The sequence below is a fragment of the Silene latifolia genome, chromosome 2, assembly GCF_048544455.1.
Source record: "Silene latifolia isolate original U9 population chromosome 2, ASM4854445v1, whole genome shotgun sequence".
Lineage (NCBI taxonomy): Eukaryota > Viridiplantae > Streptophyta > Magnoliopsida > Caryophyllales > Caryophyllaceae > Silene > Silene latifolia.
In genome coordinates, this window is record NC_133527.1 from 783260 (window position 1) to 807322 (window position 24063).

Consider the following 24063-nt stretch of genomic DNA (forward strand, 5'->3'; position numbering starts at 1 on the left):
TTCTTTTTCTTTCATCTTTTTTTCATTTTTCTTTTTTTTTCATTTTTTTTTTCATCTTTCCAATTTTTCTCTTTTTCTCATTCTTTTTCATTTTTTTCTCTCTTTGAAAATGATCTTCTATTCATTCTCTTAGTCATAAATGGATACACCTTGAAAACTGGGCTTCGCCAACTAATTTGGGTAGGAACTAACAATTCCTTGTTAGAACGGGTTGATATCTTCTCTCTTCGAGATGGGATGATTTTGTTGGGGAAAAGGCTTGCCTTCCATCATCGATAGGGGAAACAAGGAGCTAGTCCGGGTTTGTCATAGAATCATCTAAAAGCTTGTCAAAAGCACTGGTTCTGATGGAGGTTTTCTACCGCCAGACATGGAATAGGTAAAGGAATCAAACACGGGATCCTAGTGTACCTTACATTTTGAAACGGGACATATTTCTACCCCAGGATGCCTTTGAGTGTGTTGTGCGTTCTATCATGTTTCCGGAATGATTGAGGATTGAAAACAAGACATATTTGGACACGAAACTGCAACTTTTTATTGGAAAGACAAATGCTTAACAGACTCGAAGGAACGATTCCTAGGACACACCCTAGGTCATCGCGGAACAAACGACTCAACTTCAGGAAAAGAAAGTCCTAGACTCGACTCGACTAAGATAAGAAAACAGATCCCGATTCATAATTTTCAAATCTAGTTTTGAGCTCCCCTTGTTCAAATTTGTCACTTAGATGCTCGGCTCTGGTCCTTGATCCCTTTGATGGTCCGCCTCCATCCCGAGGTAGTCCTCTGAGGATCTACGCCTATGATGAAGGTTGGTGAATCGAATTGTCTTTTATTAACTTCGTTAATGAGAGGAGTACATTCTAGAGCAAGACTCCCGACTTGAATTTCATTCTTCGGGTTTGGTAAGAATTCAAAGCAATCCACAAAAATCTTCCCGATGAACACCCCTTTCAAGTGACATGGGCGTATAAGATGGGAATAATCGACATTGTCTTCGACAGAAATAAAGTTGGAGTGATCGCCAAATGGATTGGTGATGTTATTGGGTTTAACAGATGGGATCGGGAGTGTTCCATTCTCAATCATGTCTTGGATTTCGTGCTTCATCGATAGCACCTTTCAAGATATCATGCCTTTCCCTTGATGAAAGGCACAGTAGGCATTTGGTTTATACCATTTACCTTGTTGATCGGCGGGAGGGTCCGGAGTTGGACCAATAGGCTTCAACTTTCCTTGGGCTATGAGCCTTTGGAGAGCGTATGTATAAGTGCATCCGATATCGGTGAATGCCCTAGGTGTTTGGCGCTGCGACTTCTTCGATTGCCCTTCTAAGAGATTGATGCCTTCATCAATATGGGTCGTTCTTTGGGGCCTTGGCCTTAGACGATGAGGCCCCTTGGTACCCTTTCGGCCTTTCAGCCTCTACCCTTATGACATCATCTTCTACCTTTATCCCGATTCTTATCAATTCTTTGAAAGAACCAAAATTCTAGTATTTCCGAGCATTGCGGTAAATAGGTCGTAGATTCTTTACGAACTTATCTACCATTTCAACTTCATCGGGCTTCTTGGCTAATTTCACGCTTTCAGCGCGCCATCTTGCGAGGAATTCAGTAAAGCCCTCTTTCTCTTTCCGTGTCATGACTTCCAAGGTTCTTATGTTGGTTTGAATCTCAACATTGTCAAGATAGTGCTTACGAACTCCACCGTAATATCTTCGAAAGTGGGGAAGTTCTTAAGGTCCAGATTATAGAACCACGCCTTCGGTGTTCATCCGAGAGATTGGGCGAAGACTTCGAGAGCATATCGGCCAGTACTACTCCCTTCATGCTAAGTACCCTTTATAGGCCTTAACATGGTGGATCGGATCTTGATGCCCTTGAACTTTGGGATGTCAGTGAGTACCATGTTCGTGGGCAACTTATCCTGAACCGGGGCGTAGGTCCTAGCATTCTCATAATGGATGTTCTTCCCCTGGAGAGCTTCGACGGTCTTCGATGAACTTGAACCGTTTCTCCAAATCGATCGGTGGGAGGGGGTGGAGGTGAATCTTCACTCAGCCTAGATTCGATTGCTTCCATTCTAGTCATCATGAGGTTCACGGCCTCGGTAAGCTTGTTAACAAGATCTTCCATTGCTTGACGTCGGGTTTTGGCGGCCTTTCTACAAGAAAACCCCGTACTGAGTCAATATTTAAAGTAAGAGCCCCCGCACACTTAAGGACACGACCCCAACTTGACTCAAACAAAGACTCGACTTGAGATTGACTAACCAGAGGTTCGACTCACGGTTTGATTTAGACATCGGTTCATTTTAGACTCGACAAAACGACATGACTCAAACTGTCATAACTCGATTCTAAATTGGACTTGGTGTGACTAAACCCGTGATTGGGCTAACATAGCCCAGGGGTTTGAGTGAAACGTCCATAAGGCCTAGCTTGGACGTTTTTTTTTTGTGGACTACTCTAGACCAAAAGGTCGACCAACATGACTCAAAGCCCAAGAGGTGAGCTTGGGTGACCTAACAAGGTCGTGTTCTAGACTCTTGAAACAAACCCGGCCTAACACGGCCATGACCTGGACACGACTCGACGCATTTCATGCTTGGTTGAGGTTCGAGAAACATTTTGGATTGATTTTGAAAAAAAGAAGGATTGATTTGAAAATGAGATTTGAAATGGGCAGATGCCGCTATAAAAGCTTGTTTTGGGCCGAAATTCTAGTCCTATTTGGGCAGCATTCCGCGTTTTGAAAATCATGCTAGGTTTGAAAGTAAGTTGTTCAAAAGTTCGGTTTTGAAAAGGACTTGGAATTTTCGAAAAAAGGACTCGGGAAAACATGTTGCACATTGTCATTCTCATGTTATAAGGATGTATGCTCTTAGACATCTCTAAGTCTCGGCAAGTCTTCTACAAGAAGGTCTATGCCCTCCATCCTTTTGCGGTCTTATAAAGCGAGGTGTCTTAAGGTAAAGTACCTAGAAGATCGTCCCCATTCCCAAGAACCACGCGAGGCGAAGTGGAAGCGAGCAATGTGCGCTTCCCGGCATAGTGGGACGTCGCCCCCACGCATCACGAAGAAACGCCGGGACGGCCCGGCAAGTCCTTAAGGGTTTATGCATGAATCGTAGCACTATGAGTAATGTTTTACTTTCCAACACTTTCTTTTCAAGTTTCACCTCGGAGGAAAAGACCCTAGAAACACAAAGTGTAACTAGTCCTCTTTTCCCCAAATGAGTCGCCAAATCGTGGACAAGGCCCTCGGAATCTGCGTCCGCGGGATCCACACTATGCATAATCGACTCGAGGTTCTTTCGAATCGAATTAAGACAAATTAGAGTCGCCACCAAGTTTTTGGGAACTTGGAACCGTTCAAGTCAACTTTACACCTTTCATCGAAAAGCATAAAGCCAATCGACTACGAGTGATTAAAGATAAAGACTTGTACCCTATATCACTCGATTTGAATGACTCTCGTAATCCAATGGTATTTAGACGGATCCACAAACCATAGATCTTGAGTAAGGGGTGAGGGTACGTGTTGGGAAGCCCATAAGGACACCCAACCCCGCCCGTCGATAACGGCCTCTACTAAGTCAAGTGTTGGATTTCAAACAAGGTCATAGCTACTGCGATGTATGATGTGCAAAACGTTGTTTTAACCCTAACACGTGAAGTTTCTACGTCGTTTTAGATGCAACTAAACTAACTTTGTCAAAGTTGTAATTTAGCATGTGGGTTGATTGATCTAACAACATACAAATAAAACAAACAAGGCTTGATGGGGAATGGGGAGCCGTTGGGATCTACCTATTACAAACCAGGCATTTCATGCCGACACAACAATAAATAAATTACAACTCGATCTAATTACAATTGCTATAAACAAAACAATACATGACGCAAACCCGCGGCCAATTGGCCTTGAAAACCGCGCACTTGAGGGTGGCCCTCGGCTCACATGACCCACGGTCCTTGGGTCATCCTCGTATTGCGTGCTCGCGCTTAATCTCATCGAATTAGACATAAGGCTACGCACCAAAGCATGTATTAGCATAAACCGGGCCATGTTGCTTTCGACAACATGCGGTTTACTACGCTTTTACAAGCATCGGGAACAACCGTCTAACCAAATAAGACCAAGGTTTTTGAAAAGGTTTTGACTCAAAAGAAGTAAAACAAAATTAGAAGATTACAACTCGATAAACAAAACCGTAAATTACAAGTTATAAACGACAAAGAACAAAAGATAAACAAAAGAGGGAGACGAACAAAGAAGGCCAAAATACACGGCCAAAGCACACGGCCAAGACACGGCCCAACCAAAGCCAACCTAGTTCCTAAGTTAGATTAATTGATTCGATCGAATGATTGCGAAAAGGAATCGAAAACAAGTTAGAAAACGAGTTAAAAACGATGTTGATTGATTGTCGCGCAAGGGTGCATTCTACACGGCCTAATGGGTCCAATTAGGTCAGATATCATAAGATTAATGCTTACTCGTCGAGTGTTAATAGGGAGGTGCTAATCACGCACTCCTATGCTAGCGAGAAATCAAGTGATAAGAAAGAAGCGTTCAGTTGTTTACAGAAATCGTTAGTTGATTTTATAAATTACGTCAAAGCCACCTAAAGTGTCTAATTAAATTATTGAATTGAATTAAAGTCATCTAATTACGTCATAGGTTAACAATCAGAGGTTAAACTAACATACAACGGGTCCTAAGGTCCATCGATTTGGCCGAAACCAAAAGGGGGTCGAAAACGAAGATCGAAGTTAAATAACTTGTTTTATTTATGCCCTACTTTGAACACGAGGATATGTAAATGAGACGAGGGTGTACGACCGACAGAAGGAGCGGTTTCTTTTCCCATCTCAAGTCAACGCGGGTGTTCATAGTGGTACTTTAACTCATACTCGGACTAACTAGTTTCATAGTTAATTTAGAACGAACGATAAACAAACAAAAAACAAACAAAAACAAGCTATAAAAAAGGCATAAAAAAACGAAATAAAAAAGGAAGAGAAGGGGATTTGATGCACCCTCAACCTACATGTATCGTTGACACCGTCTTGGGTCGTAATCGAAGGTAGGTTTTATCTCGAGAGGCCGTCGTCGACGAAGAACAAAGCACACGCGCGTTTTGGAAAGTTTCTGGACAGCAGTTTTAAAACAATGATATCTCCCTCGTTTCACGACGAAAATTCGATCCGAAAGATGTTTTAAAAACTAGAAAGAGAGGAGAACAAGGATCTTAAAGCAACCCCTGCTCGTTTTGGGTTATTGGGCACGAAAAACGAGCACAAACAGAACTGGACAGACAAGGAAAAACCGCGAAAACAGAGTGTTATTTCACTCTGTTTTTCGAGGGATTTCGCGTACTCTCAAGGGCAATTTGGCTCGTAATTCTTTATCTAATGTGTGTATGGATGTTCTATGGTTAATTAGGAACAAGAAACTCGAATTTTTATGGTGTTTTGATGGAGGAACGAAAGGGTTTTTGAAGGAGACACACAAACAGTTTCAGTTTGTGTGTCGGTTTTGTTTAGGGTTTTTGGAGGATGTTTAGGGTTTGTTTCTGAGGTTTAAAGCTTCTATGTGATGGTTGGATGTATGTAGAACTTAGAGGAATGAATGTATGGTGAAGGGGTGGTATTTATAAGGGTTTAAAATAGGTTAAAAGAGAGTAAGGAGCAATCGGGCTAGCTGGGAATAGCTGCTGTCCAGCAGCTTTGGGAGGGGTTTCTAGGGTTCGTTTTGGGGGATTTCTTGGTGATCAAGCTAGGATAATATGGGTAGGATACTAGGGTATGGGTTAGGGTTAATGGGTACGGGTCTTGGTAGTGTTTGGAGCGGGTTTGGGCTCGCGAATGGGCAAAAACAGAGGGGGTTCGGTTTTATGCGGGCTGCTTGGGGTTGGTTTTGAACGAGAATTTTGGGCCATGGTATGGGGGTTCGAACATGGGTTGATGGGTATTGGTATAGGTGGGTTAGTGTACTCGAGATTCGTGCCAATTCACAAAGGAAACGGGCTTAAAAAACGGGCTAAAATCGAGCTCAAAACACACGGTTAAAAACGAGTTCTTCGCTTTTTAAAATCGATTTTTCAAATCAATTAATAAATTGAAATAAATGACTTTTCAAATCAAATATACTCATAAAATGATTTTTCAAATCAAATATTTATTTTATTTTCAATAAAATAAACTTAAGAAAATAAATTCAAAATAAAGCTTTAATTTAAATATCATTTAAACTAAATAAAAAATGAATTCACTTAAAAAAACATTAATTTTAAATATCATTTAAAATAACAAAAAGAACTCACTAAAAAAATTAATTTAAATATCATTTAAATTAATAAATTACTTCATTGACGACGCCCATTCCACCTCGTAAAACGAGCCCAAATAATGACAATGACAACTAAAGAATACATGTGTCCTATCATCATCGGGTGTTTGTCGGGTTCTCTATAAATTCCAATATCGACGGATACGGGTATCTACAGCTGGATCTGCCAGTTCTTTGTGTTATGGGTGGGGTTATTGCACATGCTGGAGGGCTTATGTCCCTGCCTGTGGGAGGGCTTATGACCCATCTATGTTATACAAGCCAGGAAAAGGTTTTCCAGGTTTGTATATTAAATTGAGCTCAATATTTTAAGGCTTTTTTGCAACCGAAAGTTGGATATCGATAGGGTGGCCCCAATCTTTAAATTTGTTTTAAGTAAAGTACAATATGTAAAACAAATATTGAAGATTCTACTCGTTAAAGGGAAATACGAGAATATTGACAAGTACTTGGGCACATAATGGAAGAAATCATATAAGGCATTTATTCATATAATGGCAAATATCATACATTTAGTTTCATATCGGTCGGGTAGGAAATGGTAAGATGAAGATTATACCTGGACTAGGAGATATATTTTATATGTGAAATAGTTTTAAGTGTGCAATGTTCCAAGCTCTTGGGATCATTTCGTCGTCTAGGGTTTGTAGTCTATAAGCTCCCTGGCCGACTATTGAGTCAATCAGTAGGGACCTTCCCGTGTTGGGGCCAATTTGCTGCGTTTTTCTCCTTTGTATTTTGAAAAACTTTTCGAGAACAAGGTCTCCTACCCCGAATACTCTAGCTTTGATGATCTTGTTGTAGCTTTTGGCTACTCTTTGCTTGATAGGCTCGCCATCCTAATCTTGATTGCATCTCTTAGTTCTTCTGTTAAGTCCAGGCTATCCTCCATTAGAGGTATATTGCTCGTTATTGTATTCAGCCGCATCCGGGCGATGGGATGTCGACCTCTGCTGGGATTACTACTTCACATCCATAGACCAAGGAGTAGGGGTTTGGCATGTGGATGTTTTAGGCGTCGTTCGGTCACCCCAAAGGACCAAGGGAAGTTCTTGACCCATCTTCCATTCCTTCTTTCTAGCTTCTTCTTTAGGCAACTGATTATTACTTTGTTGCTACATTCTGCCTAGCATTTTGTTTTTGGATAGCCCGACATCCTGGCGATAGAGAAAAAAGGAGACAAGTAATCGTGTTAGATTATTGGAGCATGTTTGTGTCAAGCTTCACATTTTGTGTTGTAGTCCACGCAATTGGCCCTCGGTGTTAGCCAATAATAGTCAGCCCAGAGCACTTTGCTTTGGCCAGACTTTTCCTCTTTGTGGTTGACACAACATCCATCATGTATGTCCTGGAGATCTTGGTTAGTTTTGTGTGGTTCAAGACATCTCAAGTATGGTTCAGCCCTGAGCCTTGCTATGAGAGCTTTGTATCGAGCTTCATTGTTGACAATTTTGAATAAACAGCTTACAACATGCGCTATTATGTCCCTTTGTGGCGATTTTAGTACTAAACCTAATCATGTCCCCTGCATGTTGGTTGCCCCATATGTAAACATGGTTCATCCCTGACCGGAGGTCTAGGTGTCTAATTGGTTTAAAGTTTGATTCTAGGTTAGGACTGAAATCAGCCACAAAGTTTGCTAGGGCATGGGATTTGATTATTATCATGGGTTAAAGGTGATATCATATGTGCTTAGCTGACATGACTACTTGGTCATCTTACTCGCCTAACAAATGCGGGCTTCCTCACGACAGGTTTAATGGGGAGGTTAGTTCTGACTATAATAGGGCGACATTCATAGTAGGGACGAAGTTTAGTACATGAAATAATTATATCTAAAACATATTTGTCAAGAAAGTCATACCTCATGTCCGCATCTAGTAGACTTTTACTTATTGAATAGGTCAGGTGTTCTGATCATTATCTTTCCTGACCAGGACTCTACTGATGGTTGTTTCAGTCACAAGAATGTGTAAACTGATAGTGGTTGCCTTTTGCCTGGCCAGGCCAGTAACAGAGGAGTAGAAAGATAGTTTATAATGTCATCTCATGAACAGGAGTCCACACGAATAATTGTGTTTTCCTTTCAGGGAGGTTATAGAAAGCTTTGTATGTTTCCGAGGGCCTCGATAAGAATTTGTCCAGGGTCTGTAACTTTTCCCCGCCAAAGGCGAGAGCTTTTTGATGCCCCCGATCGACTTTGGTGATTGGAGCTCCAGGTTTGCTTTAATCTGCTTCAGACAGTGCTTCTATGCCTCTTTTGGTTTCCTTGTAACTTATAAACTTATCACATGCCACACAATGTTTTGTATTTGATAGGACTAAAATTATATCATACCTTCCAAAATAGTCACAAGTAGTTTCTTAATGATTCACATAAATTATTCAATTACAACTATGTTGACTAGCTGGTCAGGATAGATTGTGTCTTTAATTGTCCAGGCATTATCAACCATTAAAGGTAACAATTCTGTTGGTTCAAAGTTTTTAGTTTTATGCTACAAAAGTTTGAAACATAATAAGGAAAAGTTAATGAGTAATAATGTGAGAATTCATTAAGGTAGTGTGATGATAGATCTAAGCATATCGGGACTGACTGGTCAGGCCAGGCCAATTTATCTTTCCAAAACAGTCAGGCCAGGCTGATTTTCTATCCAAAATCAGTCATGTCAGGCTTGACTAACACTAGTGTATCAGGATAGATTAAAAATATCATATGTAAGATGGTTATATTTTTTTCAAAAAAAAAAAAATATTTGATCCTTAGTTGACATATATATTTAAATGTTATATAAAGGATAAGGACTTATCTGTGTAGAAATATTTGAACACCTATGTTGGGCCAGGATAAATTATATTCGACCGGACTTTGTGCAGACTTGGAAACATTTGGTCAGGGCATTCTAGCCAGGCTAGCAGATGACGACCAGGCATCAGCCATGAGGGGGAATGAAGGACAACCTATCATAGTAGCCCTGCACAATAATTCTTGGTAGAACTTTCTCCCCTGCATGAAATTTTCTTAGAACAGCCCTTATGATTTGTTCCTGGCTCTGCGTTATATAGTGTTGGTAAGCATTCCCTGTCCCGATAAGACTGGTCTTTGCCGGCCGATCAAGCATCGCTTTCAGTATGACTTTTTAAGCTGTTTTGGTCGGGGCTAAGTTGTCCAGCCAGACTTGTATTTTGATGTTCAAGGCTTTGAATTTCCTAAGAACATAAAATTATTAGAATTAACAAAATCTAAAATTTAAATGTAGAAATAAGATCAAAGTACCAAAATTTTAAGATATATTGTTTAGAGTTTGCGAAACTTGTATTGGATATGAGAAAGACTTATCTTTGAATTTCTTTAGAAAGAAATTTTCACTTGAACTCCGCATTCTCCTAAGCAATGTTATACTTGTTGTTATTGGAAGGGCTTCTAGCTTGTCTTGACAATATTTCTCTTGGATTCAACGTTTGTAGTGTAGAGACGGAAATTTTTGTATCGATCTTTCTTAAAGCTCTCAAAACTTGTTGTGGAGAAGAAAAGATATTGCGAATAATGTATAGGAATGATAAACTAGTTGCCCCACGGTGGGCGCCAATTGTTTTGACCGGATTTTACGCAGCTGAATCCGCCAGGCATTCTAGGTATACCTACTTGCCAGGGTAGATTATGGTGAGGTTAACTAGTATCATCCTATTATGATGGTATTGTGGTTGTACCTTTGCAAGGTTGATTATAAAGTAAAAAGAGATAAATTAAAAGTAAAGAATAATAAAAAGAGACATGACACAATGATTTATACGTGGAAAAACCCTTGAATGGGAAAAAACCACGGGCACCAAGCCATGAGAGGATTTCACTATGTATTTTGCGTAATATAAGAACAATGTTGTAATTGCTAAATAATTGTAGTATTTGCTTAAGGTAGAGTAGATGAGAGTGGGATAAGATGTCCCTTGAATGAGCTTCATCCTTTCTTATTTATAGTGACCGTTGGAGAGCAACAACCCCTTCCTTGAGATGTGGTGGTTGTTGCTAGTTTGTAGGTAAGACTCCTTAAATATAGTTGACTTTTCCTTATTAGTTGCTGCTACCTTATGCTCATTCTTCTAGGGTTTTGATCTTCACCTCATGCTTATAAAGATGTGGACTTAGTCTCCCTTGATTATAGGAACTACCCTTGACTTAGTTTATTTCAACATGTGGTTAATTGCTTAGCCCCCAATATTTGTAAATATTTTCTCCATATTATATGTTGGTCGTCCACTTCATCCCCGGATACCTCTTCTCGCCTCAGATCAATGCCTGCCAGGCCAAACCGCTTTGTACGCAAGCCTGATCGTGTATGTTGTTGTACCCGACAATGCCTGTTGTATCTTTGTTGTACCACGACAATGCCTGATGTCTTCTTTGTGATGTCTTTGACTTATAATAATGCCCGACCCGAGTTTTACCTTGATCGCATTTTCGAGATGATGCCCTGTCCGCCTGATATAGTCTTCTAGCCTGTCTCCTTGCCTGGACCGCTACGTTGAACTCGCTTTGAACGGTAATGCCGAGGTGAATTCTAGCCCGACGGTAGTGTAAAATATCGGGCTCAAAGATCTTTTGTTGTGAGATTCAAGGCTAGGTTGGTAGCTAAAGGTTACAATCAAGTCAAGGACAGGGATTATACCCATACCTTTTCTCCAAAGAGCCAAATTCACAACTCGTTAGGGCATTGTTAGCGTGGTAGCAAAGAAAAAGCCTGGCCATTGTATCAGCTAGACATCAACAATGCTTTTTTACATGGGTAGTTGGATGAGGAGGTTTATATGAGACCTCCAGAAGGATATAGAGTGCAACCAGGCCAAGTATGAAAGCTTACAAAGTCTCTTTATGGCCTAAAGCAAGCATCTAGACAATGGAACAAAGAATTTTCCAAATATTTGATCACAAGGGTACACACAGTCAAAGCATGATTACTCCTTGTTTACAAGGTTAGATGCAGGAACCAAAGGGTTTACAGTGGCCCTGGTGTATGTGGATGATGTCTTACTCACTAGAAATGAAGAGCAAGAGATTCAGAGAATAAAGAAAGGACTGGATACAGTTTTCTCTATAAAAAGATTTAGGACCTGCAAGATATTTTTTGGGCCTAGAGATTTCTAGAAATGAGACTGGTCTGCTTATTAACCAAAGAAAGTATATCTTGGATATACTAAGTGACATGAAAATGGAGAATGCAGAAACTGCAAATTTTCCAATGCAACGAGGTCTAAAGCTTAGCACTGATTCAGGGGAGTTATTTGTAACGCCCCGTAATTTCGGACCGTTAATATATTTCTGAAGTAATTTATTAATCAAGTAAAATTTGATATTAATGTATTTAAAGTAAAAATAATTCAAAGAAATATAATTTTATTATATTTTGAAGAAAAGTATTTATTTTGATAGTTTCGAAATGTTTAAAAATAGTTTAAACCGCGTAAAAACTTTTTATTTCGAAAAATGGGCATATCGGGAAAAATTACAACTCTTTTGAAAATTGGGTAAACGATTTTGGAAATGGGTCGTATGAGTATTCAATTTTCTTGTAATCTCGTGTTTAAGAACTTTGGTCTTGTCGGAATTTGCATTTGACAAGCGGTTCTAATTATTATCGAAACGGGCCAAAACCGACTCGTAAAATCCCGACTTAAACCCGCTCCCTTCCTCCTTTCCTTTCCTTTCACGCGGCACACCCCCTTCCCCTTCCATTTTTCTGATTTTTCTTACCAAACACACCTCCTTCTTCATTCTTCATTTTCCTAAACCTTTAAACACCATTTTTATACAAAATCCAAGCTATTTTCGCCATAACTCACTCGTTTCTAGTCGGATTTTCGCATAATTTATATTTTCGGAATCCTCTCTTCAAGATCTACATCCTGGTATATTTTAATTTCAGTTTTCTTGATGTTGATTTAAGACGAATTTGGGCAAAATTTCGGTTTTTATGCTTATTTTTGTGTTTTTATTGTTTATTTAGGTGAAGATTTGGAAGACGAGTTTGGGGACTCGTATATATTCGAAGATAGTGGTTAGTTGGCAGATTAGGGTTGGTATTCAAGGTGCTAATTGCTCATTTTCTAGCTTAAGGTAACATATTTCGAGTTACTCGACGAATAATCGTCACATTCTTTGCTTTTTGTATGTTTTTGTGATTTTTGGTTGAGTAGTAAATTTTCACATGTTTAAAATGGGTTGCATGCATGTCTTTTGTTAGTTTAAGATAACATGTTAGTATTGGGAACGATTAATTATGTTTCGAGACGGTGTTAAACGAACAAAAATGGAGAAATGGAGGTGGGGGGGTGGCGGCGAGAGCCGGGCAGCCCATGGCAGGCCCACGGCTGGCCCGGGTTGGTCCGTTGCATGTTTCGCGGTTTTCCATGCAATATTTGTCATTTCGGGTTTATTAATGTCATAGTTAGTATGAGTTACATATGAGTACACTTTTGAATTAAATCATATTAGTAGTAAAAATTATGTTAAAGGTAAAAATTATGTTTATATTGGTAGTTGCATATGTTAGTATAGGTTAGAAAATGAAATTGTAAAGATTAGGCTCAGAATGAATTATATAGCGATAATTGTAATGTTGGATGATTATGCCGAAAATCGAGCCTTGGTCCCTTTGATCGATTCGATGTCGATCAATTGTGTGATTGGTCACCAAATTTAACCCGCACTGTCGCAGGTCAGGGGTTGCGGGTAAAAATTCGGTTGGATGAAATTTTATATGAATTGGATAATCGGCCTTTTTCTTGTTTAGGCCATTTATCAAGTTTTTATTTCACATATGTAGTTAGTTGATTTAAGTAGCTTCTTATATTGTAGAAACGGCCCTAGATTCCCCGAAACCTTTGATATGGTTAATATTGTTAGAATTGGAAATTGGTATTGAATACTTATTGAGGATATTGTTGGATTGTCTGCTGAATAGACATTTATATAGCCTTTCACATGATAGAATGTTAGCATTTATGTTGGTAATAAGTTGGACTCTTTGCCCTCTTATGGTTAAGTGGGTGTCTTACTTGTCTGGTGTGGTGTGGGCTAAAGTATTCAAGTTGAGACTAGCTGGGACTAGGTCCTAGGTGAGTATTTCGGCCTTCATCATAGATAGGTCTTTATAGTCTTTGACGAGTATATGTTCACTGCTTAATAGCCTTTGTGTTCCTGACTTGGTGGGTTTATATCCAAGTTGGGGCATGACCTCGTTACTTATTTTGAGAGTAAGTGGTCAACTTAAGTACTAGCCAACCCTTTGGTGGACTCCTTAGGGTACTCACTTTGTTTTAGAAAAATTGTGGGTCTTGGGTGCGGTGGTGTGTATCCGCATGTCTAGGTCTCAAGAGATTTTAGGCTAGGGTTGTGTTGTGTCTTGGCCATGTTTTATTAATATTAACCGTTGAGCCAAGATACCGGTTCGATTACCTTCCCTACCTCGTGGTATAGACTCGAGTTACTGAGTGACTATTGACCGTGCTAAGAACTTATGCCTGTCTTTGATATATTGCCCTTTCTTGTATGGTGACTTTATGAACTCGTAATAGGTGAGATGTAAGCCGGTTCTGATTGATAAAGTTTGGATTACTACTTGTTATATGTTTCACATGATAGTTTAGTTTGGTCAGTTTAGGGCTCACATGTTAGAATACTTGATAATTGAATTACTTATCATGTTGTTTACATGTTTCATTACATGTTACATTAAATATGACGTTTCGTGGCTGGGAGGACTCGAAGTTACTCCCCACTGAATTGTGGCTTTCGTGTTTGTATAAAATGCGATTGACAGGTACTTGATGCTTAGTTGGGGTACACAGACGAGCTAGTGAGCAAAAGAACCTTGGACTTAGTTTGGCTATTTTTAGTAGTAAACCTTTTAATTCTTGGTTATGTATATATTTTGAAGGGACATATGTCTCCCTCTTTTACCTTGGGTTTGTATCTCTATGTTCTCGCAACTTTTGTTGGGTTATGTAAATTAGTGGTTTGCATTTGCAGGTTTTGGGCACTCTTAAGTTGGAATTGTTTGTGAATGGTTTAGGAAAATTTTGAAAATTACAGGTTTTATCTAGTTGAACCAATTACAAACATATCCTGTCGATTTTTTCTCGAGAATTTACGTATTTATTTAACGCTAAATTTAAGGGTGTCACAGATTGGTATCGAGCTTGTTGCTCCCGACGCACGTTTGTGCACCCCACTTAAAATCACTTGACCTTTAAATAATGAACTTGAGAGATGGGTAGGATGGGTAGATTTAGGATTTTATGTGGTAGTCTGTTTGTGATTGCTATTTGTTAGGTTCTAACCAATGTTAATCTCGTTGTTTATTCGTCTTTTTAATTCCTCTTCTCTCGCCTTGGTAACTACTCTTCTATTCTTTCTCCCGATTCATCCTTGGTTCGTTTTCTTCTTATAATAAGAGTCCTTGTGGACACCTTCCTTTTATTCCGCAGATAGTTCCCTTGTTCAAGAGAACCCGCTTTGAGAGAATGTATCATTGGAGGGCGTGAACGAGTTGAGAAATTGATTGTTTAGGGTTTGAGTTGTATAGGAGAATATAACTTGGGATCCTTTGGTTAGTCTTGTTAGTTGTGCTTGATATGAGAACTTAGTGAAATGAGAAACACCTTGGGATTTATGTCTATTGAGAGCTTGTTTGTTATAGATGATTGAGCATGGGTACTACCATAGCACATAAGATGGAATGAACCTGAGCTATTTCATTTGAGAGTCTCGATGTTTCCTGTGGAGAATTAAAGGAATGATAGTTAGCACTAATCCTTGTGGGCCTTGAAAGGAATACAATAGGACATTGATGTTGCTTAATGGATTGGTATCGTACTTTGGAATTAGTTAGTTTGTTAAACCTTTTGAGTTGACCAAATCTAGTATAAGGTAGCCCTTGTTGACCTTATTAATCATATCTGAATTTGGGAATTTTGGTGGAAAGTTGATCGATGTAGTTCGTGAGTTCAAAGATGCGATTCTAATTTATGGTATCGGAGACTAGAAGTACGAAGTGGTGAGATGATAGTGTAAATAAGCCATGGTACTTGGGGATGACATAGCAAGTGAAGTTCGATGACGAGAATTGTAAAGGAGATACTTTGGGACTTGGATGGTAACAAATGAATTTGTGTGGTGAATTGATTTTGGCTCTTGGAACCAATTGAGTTGAGGAATACCTACCCTCGTGGAGTCCTTGTTAGTCCTATGATTTGGTGGACTTTTGAGGCCTTGTTGAGCACCTTAATGATGTAACCTTACCATATCGATCATAAGCTTTGATGAGTGTTTGGTAAGCGGAACCCTTTCATTATGCCGCTTTTCTCCTTTTTTCTCTTTAACGATCATTGAACCCTGTTTTTATGCCAAAGTTTACGTGTCTTCTTCTTGCCCGAGATATCTTCTTAACTCGAGTACCTCTTATTTTTGCCAACCGTTATCTTTACGGTCCGACTCCTTAGTTTCCTAACTTGTCAGGCTCATGCACCCTTCGAAAATATTTTACCGTTTCTCTATCCCGTTATCACTCCTTATTTCCTTAGTATAGTTGGTACCTTGTTGACCATGTTTACAGAATTAGTGAGATGTGACTTGAGGATATAGGATTGACTAAGTAGTCGAGTTTGTGATTGGCTTCCATAATCACTTTGGAGATGAGGGTTTAATAATGTATATGTTACCGTGTGAGAAATGTTAAATGTGGGATTATTAGTTGGTTTTAGTGAGTGATATTGATTACTACTTGAGGTATGGTATGAGAAGTGAGAGTAAGCTACATTATTGGGAGGTTTTAGCACTTGTTTTGGTAACTAGAAAGGGTAATGGTATGGTTGACACCAATTGTTAGGCTAAGGAACATAATTTCAATTTATGGTTTTAGGAACTCTGCGGTGATAAAGTGTTGTTACAATTATGACCTTGTTCCTTGAGAATTTGATGGTAAGTAAGTTTAGGATATCAAATTTGAAAGAATACTCCTTGGGGATGTTGATGACCAGAATGGATTGGTGATGTGATTTGGTATTAGTTGGCTTTTGAGAGTTCTTGAGTTGAGAGAGACTTAGTATTGAGAAGAATTTGTTAATCCTATAGTTTTATAGACCTTGAGGTCGCATTGAGTACTTGAGATGATGGGACGGTGTTGTAGTCCGTGTGTAGCCGAGTGTAGTTCCGCTTTTGGCAATCCTTAATAAGTAAAAGGATAGAGGAACTTGAGATCCTATTGATTTTTCGGATTTTGGGGTTGGTATGTTACTACCTTGTTTTGAAATGAGAACCTTGTAGAATATTTGAGGAACCCATAGTTGACACTAGTTGGATACGAATATAACTTTGTTGGAAGCCTTGACCTTAGGCTTGTGAAAGTTGTTTCGGGATGTTTGAGGATTTGGAGCGATGAGGTCACACTTATAGTGAAATATCTTGTTCCAGGGAATATATTAGGAAGAGGTAACATAAGCGATTGAAGAAACCCTTGGGAGTGATGTGGTTATGAGTTTTGTTGTTAGGAAGTTTTCGGAACCGTTTTGAGTGATGTTGTTGTTTGAGATAAGAGTGTCTCATGCGTTTCCTTGTTGTCTAATCTCCCTTCTTCCTTGATTATGAGCGTTACCGCTCATACCTCTCTTCCTTACTTCATCATACTCCTCTCATAAGTTTGATGTTGGTAACCTATGAAACTCCATCTTTGACACCCTGTTAAGTTCGACTTCAATTCTTACCCCATGAAATTCATTATAGCTCTCTTGTTGATTAAGTTTGAGCTCTCTTAACATACTTTGTTTTTATGCTATCTAAGTTACTTTCCTTTTTTGTACGACTTCTAAACTTTCAAGCTACCAGTTTCGATTCATTCATAAAAGTTTATGTCACTTCTGCAAACCTAACCTATTTTTAAAGATTTGAAAATGAAATTTTAATTTATTTCGTAAGATATTCCTTTTCTTACTCTTTTTCCGAGTTACTAAGCCGTGTTTAATCATAATTAGTAAAGATATTATTCTTATTATAGAACTTTAAACTAAAGTTTTGAAAATGCTTTTATGATTTTCAATGGTTTTAACATTAGTGAATGTTAAATCTCGTTGTTGGTGACGTCCCAATAATGGGTTTTCTCATTTATTGGTGTAGAAATAATTTTTTTTTTTTTTTTTTTTTTTTTATCTTGATATGAATGTGGATGTTCTTGTCTGATCAACAAGAGTATCACCGTTTCATTGAAAAGATACCTATATTTTCTTATAACTATAATTTCTCCTTCTAAGTTTTGAGGGCGAAACTTTTTAAAAGGAGGGGTGATTGTAACGCCCCGTAATTTCGGACCGTTAATATATTTCGGAAGTAATTTATTAATCAAGTAAAATTTGATATTAATGTATTTAAAGTAAAAATAATTCAAAGAAATATAATTTTATTATATTTTGAAGAAAAGTATTTATTTTGATAGTTTCGAAATGTTTAAAAATAGTTTAAACCGTGTAAAAACTTTTTATTTCGAAAAATGGGCATATCGGGAAAAATTACAACTCTTTTGAAAATTGGGTAAACGATTTTGGAAATGGGTCGTATGAGTATTCAATTTCTTGTAATCTCGTGTTTAAGAACTTTGGTCTTGTCGGAATTTGCATTTGACAAGCGGTTCTAATTATTATCGAAACGGGCCAAAACCGACTCGTAAAATCCCGACTTAAACCCGCTCCCTTCCTCCTTTCCTTTCCTTTCACGCGGCACACCCCCTTCCCCTTCCATTTTTCTGATTTTTCTTACCAAACACACCTCCTTCTTCATTCTTCATTTTCCTAAACCTTTAAACACCATTTTTATACAAAATCCAAGCTATTTTCGTCATAACTCACTCGTTTCTAGTCGGATTTTCGCATAATTTATATTTTCGGAATCCTCTCTTCAAGATCTACATCCTGGTATATTTTAATTTCAGTTTTCTTGATGTTGATTTAAGACGAATTTGGGCAAAATTTCGGTTTTTATGCTTATTTTTGTGTTTTTATTGTTTATTTAGGTGAAGATTTGGAAGACGAGTTTGGGGACTCGTATATATTCGAAGATAGTGGTTAGTTGGCAGATTAGGGTTGGTATTCAAGGTGCTAATTGCTCATTTTCTAGCTTAAGGTAACATATTTCGAGTTACTCGACGAATAATCGTCACATTCTTTGCTTTTTGTATGTTTTTGTGATTTTTGGTTGAGTAGTAAATTTTCACATGTTTAAAATGGGTTGCATGCATGTCTTTTGTTAGTTTAAGATAACATGTTAGTATTGGGAACGATTAATTATGTTTCGACGGTGTTAAACCAACAAAAATGGAGAAATGGAGGTGTGGGGTGGCGGCGAAGTGAGCCCGGCAGCCCATGGCAGCCCACGGCTGGCCCGGGTTGGTCCGTTGCATGTTTCGCGGTTTTCCATGCATATTTGTCATTTCGGGTTTATTAATGTCATAGTATGAGTTACATATGAGTACACTTTTGAATTAAATCATATTAGTAGTAAAAATTATGTTAAAGGTAAAAATTATGTTTATATTGGTAGTTGCATATGTTAGTATAGGTTAGAAAATGAAATTGTAAAGATTAGGCTCAGAATGAATTATATAGCGATAATTGTAATGTTGGATGATTATGCCGAAATCGAGCCTTGGTCCCTTTGACCGATTCGATGTCACCAATCAGTGTGATTGGTCACCGCAATTTAACCCGTACTGTCGCAGGTCAGGGTTGCGGGTAAAAATTCGGTTGGATGAAATTTTATATGAATTGGATAATCGGCCTTTTTCTTGTTTAGGCCATTTATCAAGTTTTTATTTCACATATGTAGTTAGTTGATTTAAGTAGCTTCTTATATTGTAGAAACGGCCCTAGATTTCCCGAAACCTTTGATATGGTTAATATTGTTAGAATTGGAAATTGGTATTGAATACTTATTGAGGATATTGTTGGATTGTCTCATTTGAATAGACATTTATATAGCCTTTCACATGATAGAATGTTAGCATTTATGTTGGTAATAAGTTGGACTCTTTGCCCTCTTATGGTTAAGTGGGTGTCTTACTTGTCCGGTGTGGTGTGGGCTAAAGTATTCAAGTTGAGACTAGTCGGGACTAGGTCCTAGGTGAGTATTTCGGCCTTCATCATAGATAGGTCTTTATAGTCTTTGACGAGTATATGTTCACCGCTTAATAGCCTTTGTGTTCCCGACTTGGTGGGTTTATATCCAAGTTGGGGCATGACCTCGTTACTTATTTTGAGAGTAAGTGGTCAACTTAAGTACTAGCCAACCCTTTGGTGGACTCCTTAGGGTACTCACTTTGTTTTAGAAAAATTGTGGGTCTTGGGTGCGGTGGTGTGTATCCGCATGTCTAGGTCTCAAGGATTTTAGGCTAGGGTTGTGTTGTGTCTTGGCCATGTTTTATTAATATTAACCGCCGAGCCAAGATACCGGTTCGATTACCTTCCCTACCTCGTGGTATAGACTCGAGTTACTGAGTGACTATTGACCGTGCTAAGAACTTATGCCTGTCTTTGATATATTGCCCTTTCTTGTATGGTGACTTTATGAACTCGTAATAGGTGAGATGTAAGCGATTCTGATTGATAAAGTTTGGATTACTACTTGTTATATGTTTCACATGATAGTTTAGTTTGGTCGCTTTAGGGCTCACATGTTAGAATACTTGATAATTGAATTACTTATCATGTTGTTTACATGTTTCATTACATGTTACATTAAATATGACGTTTCGTGGTGGGAGGACTCAAGTTACTCCCCACCGAATTGTGGCTTTCGTGTTTGTATAAAATGCGATTGACAGTACTTGATGCTTAGTTCAGGGTACACAGACGAGCTAGTGAGCAAAAGAACCTTGGACTTAGTTTGGCTATTTTTAGTAGTAAACCTTTTAATTCTTGGTTATGTATATATTTTGAAGGGACATATGTCTCCCTCTTTTACCTTGGGTTTGTATCTCTATGTTCTCGCAACTTTTGTTGGGTTATGTAAATTAGTGGTTTGCATTTGCGTTTTTGGGCACTCTTAAGTTGGAATTGTTTGTGAATGGTTTAGGAAAATTTTGAAAATTACAGGTTTTATCTAGTTGAACCAATTACAAACATATCCCGTCGCTTTTTCCGTAGAATTTACGTATTTATTTAACGCTAAATTTAAGGGTGTCACGATTTTCGAAACTATCAAAATAAATACTTTTCTTCAAAATATAATAAAATTATATTTCTTTGAATTATTTTTACTTTAAATACATTAATATCAAATTTTACTTGATTAATAAATTACTTCCAAATATATTAACGGTCCGAAATTACGGGCGTTACATTATTATTGCAGGATCCAGAGAAATTCGTAGACGTCTGGTTGGCGTGCTCTTATACTTAAACATGACCAGGCCTCGATATATCATATTCGATTCAAAGACCTTAGCCAATTCGTCGGTCGGCCCGGTGTCACGGTCCGGCCTTTGAGCGGATCGTGCGCGCACCCTTGTCTAACACACGACAAGAATGCAAGCGAGAGCGTTAAGCTCTAGTGAAGGATCATTAGTTTATTTGTAATCGGTCTCTGGTCGGTGTGTGTCGGGAATCCTAGTCACGATTATCAAGTCCGACACACGAAAGCAATAAAAGTAAGCAATACGATTATTGAAAGCAAGCAACAAGCAACAACAAGCTTTTGGATGAGAAGCGGTTTTTGATTGACTAGCACCTCTCATAGAGGCAAATTTGATAGTTTGGTCCCTGGTAGCAGAAACATTGAAATTACAAGTTTAGTTCGAAATAGCGATATACCTATTTATGGAAATAAAGCTATTTTAAAACTATGCTAAACTAAGAAATTACTTACTACAAATGTACAAGGGAAATGAAATTACATAAGCATGAATAAAACTAAGGGTTCAAGTGTGCGAATCGTCACACCAGGCAACCTCACTTTCAGGCTGCCATTCATGTTTTGAAATATCTAAAGAAGACAGTCAATTCTGGTCTCTTTTATGCAGCAGACTCAGACCTGCATTTGACAGCATTTACAAATGGAGACTGGGGTCAGTGCTCTTTCAGCTGCAAGTCCTTGAGTGGGTATTGTGTCTACCTAGGCAAGTCTTTGATTTCTTGGAAAACTAAGAAACAAAAGACTGTTTCAAAGAGTAGTGCAGAATCAGAATATCGCAGCATGTCATATACAAGTTCTGAGTTAGTATGGCTTGATAGTTTGCTAAAAGATTTTCACATTGAAGTACCTAAACCTATCCCACTGTTCTGTGACAATAAGGCTGCCCAGCACATCTCCATGAATCCAGTTTTCCACGAGCGAACTAAGCATCTCAGTATTGACTGTCACTATGTGAGGGATAAGCAAGATGAAGGATTTCTGGTAACCAAACACATTAGAACAGGTCTACAAATTGCTGATATAATGACCAAGGCATTGGGAGCTAACCAACATCAGTTTTTATCTAGCAAGCTTGGATTAGTTTCTACCCCATCTCAAGCTTGAGGGGGGGAATATTGACATATAAAACCTCATGGTTAGTTATAAGTTTGTGATAACAAACATAGAGTTAGTTATACTAAACTAGAGTTAGTTGGATTAATCTAACTACTATAAATACTTGAGATTGTATCATCATGAACATAAGTTTTGATTAATGAATTTATCATAAACATTCAATTACATAATTCTCTCATATCCTAGCATCAATACAAGTTTATTGATGGTTTACATAACGAAATACTGAAACCAATATACCACTGTAGCTAAGAAGTGATGAAGCAATCCAATGATAAACACAGTATACAAAGCTTATTGTTCAAGCTATTTGACATTTTGACGGGCAAAATGTCATACCATATTGACTATTTGGCCGGAGCAAAGTGGCAACCATAGTATCGAAAGGTTCATGAAAGAGGCACTTTATTGGTGCCTAGCTAAGTTGGATTTATTAGACTCCTGCTGAAAAGAAGACGTAAAGCATGCTATTCTGGTTAAAGTAAAATGGTGACATGAAGCAGAAACAAGCAATATTGGTGTCAAGTAGCAAAGTGGTGCACCATATGCCAAGGCTCCTGCGACAGACTTTTAAAACACTTGTGTCAATGGTCAACCATAACTATGTGACTCGTATAACGTGTCTTATTATTCACCCCCAGGCACCACATTTCCAGTCCACTGCACTGGAATTTGAAACTCTGGTTCTTTGGTCCAAAATATTTAAAAAAAAAAAAAAAAAAAAAAAAACACAAATTGTGTTGCCATTCATGTTTGCAGTCCATAAGGCAGTAGCTACTCGCTTATATGAAGTACTACATAACATGCTGTAACTCTGTAAGCTAGGGCGAAATTCAAGAAATCGAGACCTCTCTGGGACACTTAAAGCATTTCATCCAGTAGTGCTATTTCCCATATTAAAGCAGATGATCGATCCTTTGTGACCAAAAGGAGCTAAGTATACTAAGATTTACAGTTTTTTGGATAACTGTAGAAAGGAGATACTTTCAGCCCAAGTCTACCTAGGTCGAGAGGGATTTTAATTAGGATTGCATTAGGGAAAATGGATCCCTCCATTTCTTCCAACCAACTTACTATACAAGGGTTTTTTATCACCCTCTCATTCCTTCCGAATCTCTCCCATTCAAACAAAAGGATTATGTGAAAGCACTACTCTCTTGGTGTCTATAGAAAAGCTCTAAGGAAAATAGTAGAGATCATCCCGTATTTTCAAACCTGAAGTAAATTAAACTACCACACATCAGCCCTTGAAGTGGTAATTACAATACAACATCACATCTATTTATATATTAATATAATCGGTTATAAGATGAATGGTTGTGTGATTGTGTCTCTTAAATGAAGGGATGCGCCTATTCATTCTCTCTCTTAAAGAAAGTACCTTAACGGATTTGCAACATAACTACAGTTTAATAGAATAAAGCCCAGAAAACCAAATTCGATAGAGCGTAAATTCTTACAAAAATTCAGAAATGAAACTGGAAGATATCAGTCAAACTCAACAAGAAATCCAATTAGAGCACGATACTAATCAATCAGACTAGCTAAACTAATAGATTCCCAATAAGGCGTAGTCGAAGGACAAATCAATACACTACACCAAACACATTATAGGCAGAAATTGCAGAAATAAATAACAAATAAGCTAATATATAAACTCAGGTTGAAAAATTACCAGAAATTTAGAGGAAACGAGGGACTGAGAACTGAGGATTCTGAGGACCTTGAGTATGAGTTGTTATTCTTTGATCTCTTGAAGCATTTCAATAACCTTGTTCATTTTGGGTCTTTTGGCTGGTGTGCTCTCAGTGCACTGCAATGCAACTCTCAATGTGGCCAGCATTTCCTTTCTCCAGGCATATGAAACCGTGCTCAGCCTTGCATCAAGTATCTGCTCTGGCGTTTCCCCTCTCTGAGCTGCATTTTGAACCCACTTCACCAGATCAATCCCCTCACCAAAGTCCTCATCCACAGGCCCCCGTGTTGTGAGAATCTCAAGTAAGATCACGCCATAGCTATACACATTCCCAGGTGCAGTCACTTGCATTGTGTACGCATATTCTGATTATCAGCAAAAGAGTTGTCAATCACTTGAACTTAGTATAAACTTGGGGAATATTAGGAGCTCGTAAA

The 24063-nt window shown here is 38.4% G+C and overlaps 1 protein-coding gene across 5 annotated transcripts in view; it reads right to left on the reverse strand.

The window, feature by feature from the left end:
- Positions 1–24063, reverse strand: part of LOC141641966 (leucine-rich repeat receptor-like tyrosine-protein kinase PXC3) — a 38320-nt gene that overhangs the window by 11574 nt on the left and 2683 nt on the right. Inside the window, exons 2-3 of one of the 5 annotated variants that reach the window (XR_012543144.1) lie at positions 23606–23991; positions 21100–21432 (exon numbers count right to left, since the gene is read on the reverse strand). Coding sequence is in view for 1 of the 5 variants with exons in the window: in XM_074450607.1 (XP_074306708.1) it covers positions 23669–23991 (323 nt within the window). In the remaining 4 variants the exon portion in view is untranslated. Of the gene's footprint in view, positions 1–21099; positions 21433–22044; positions 22498–23318; positions 23992–24063 lie in introns of those variants that run through there. The other 4 variants (XR_012543145.1, XR_012543146.1, XR_012543143.1 and 1 more) reach the window with 4 other exon arrangements.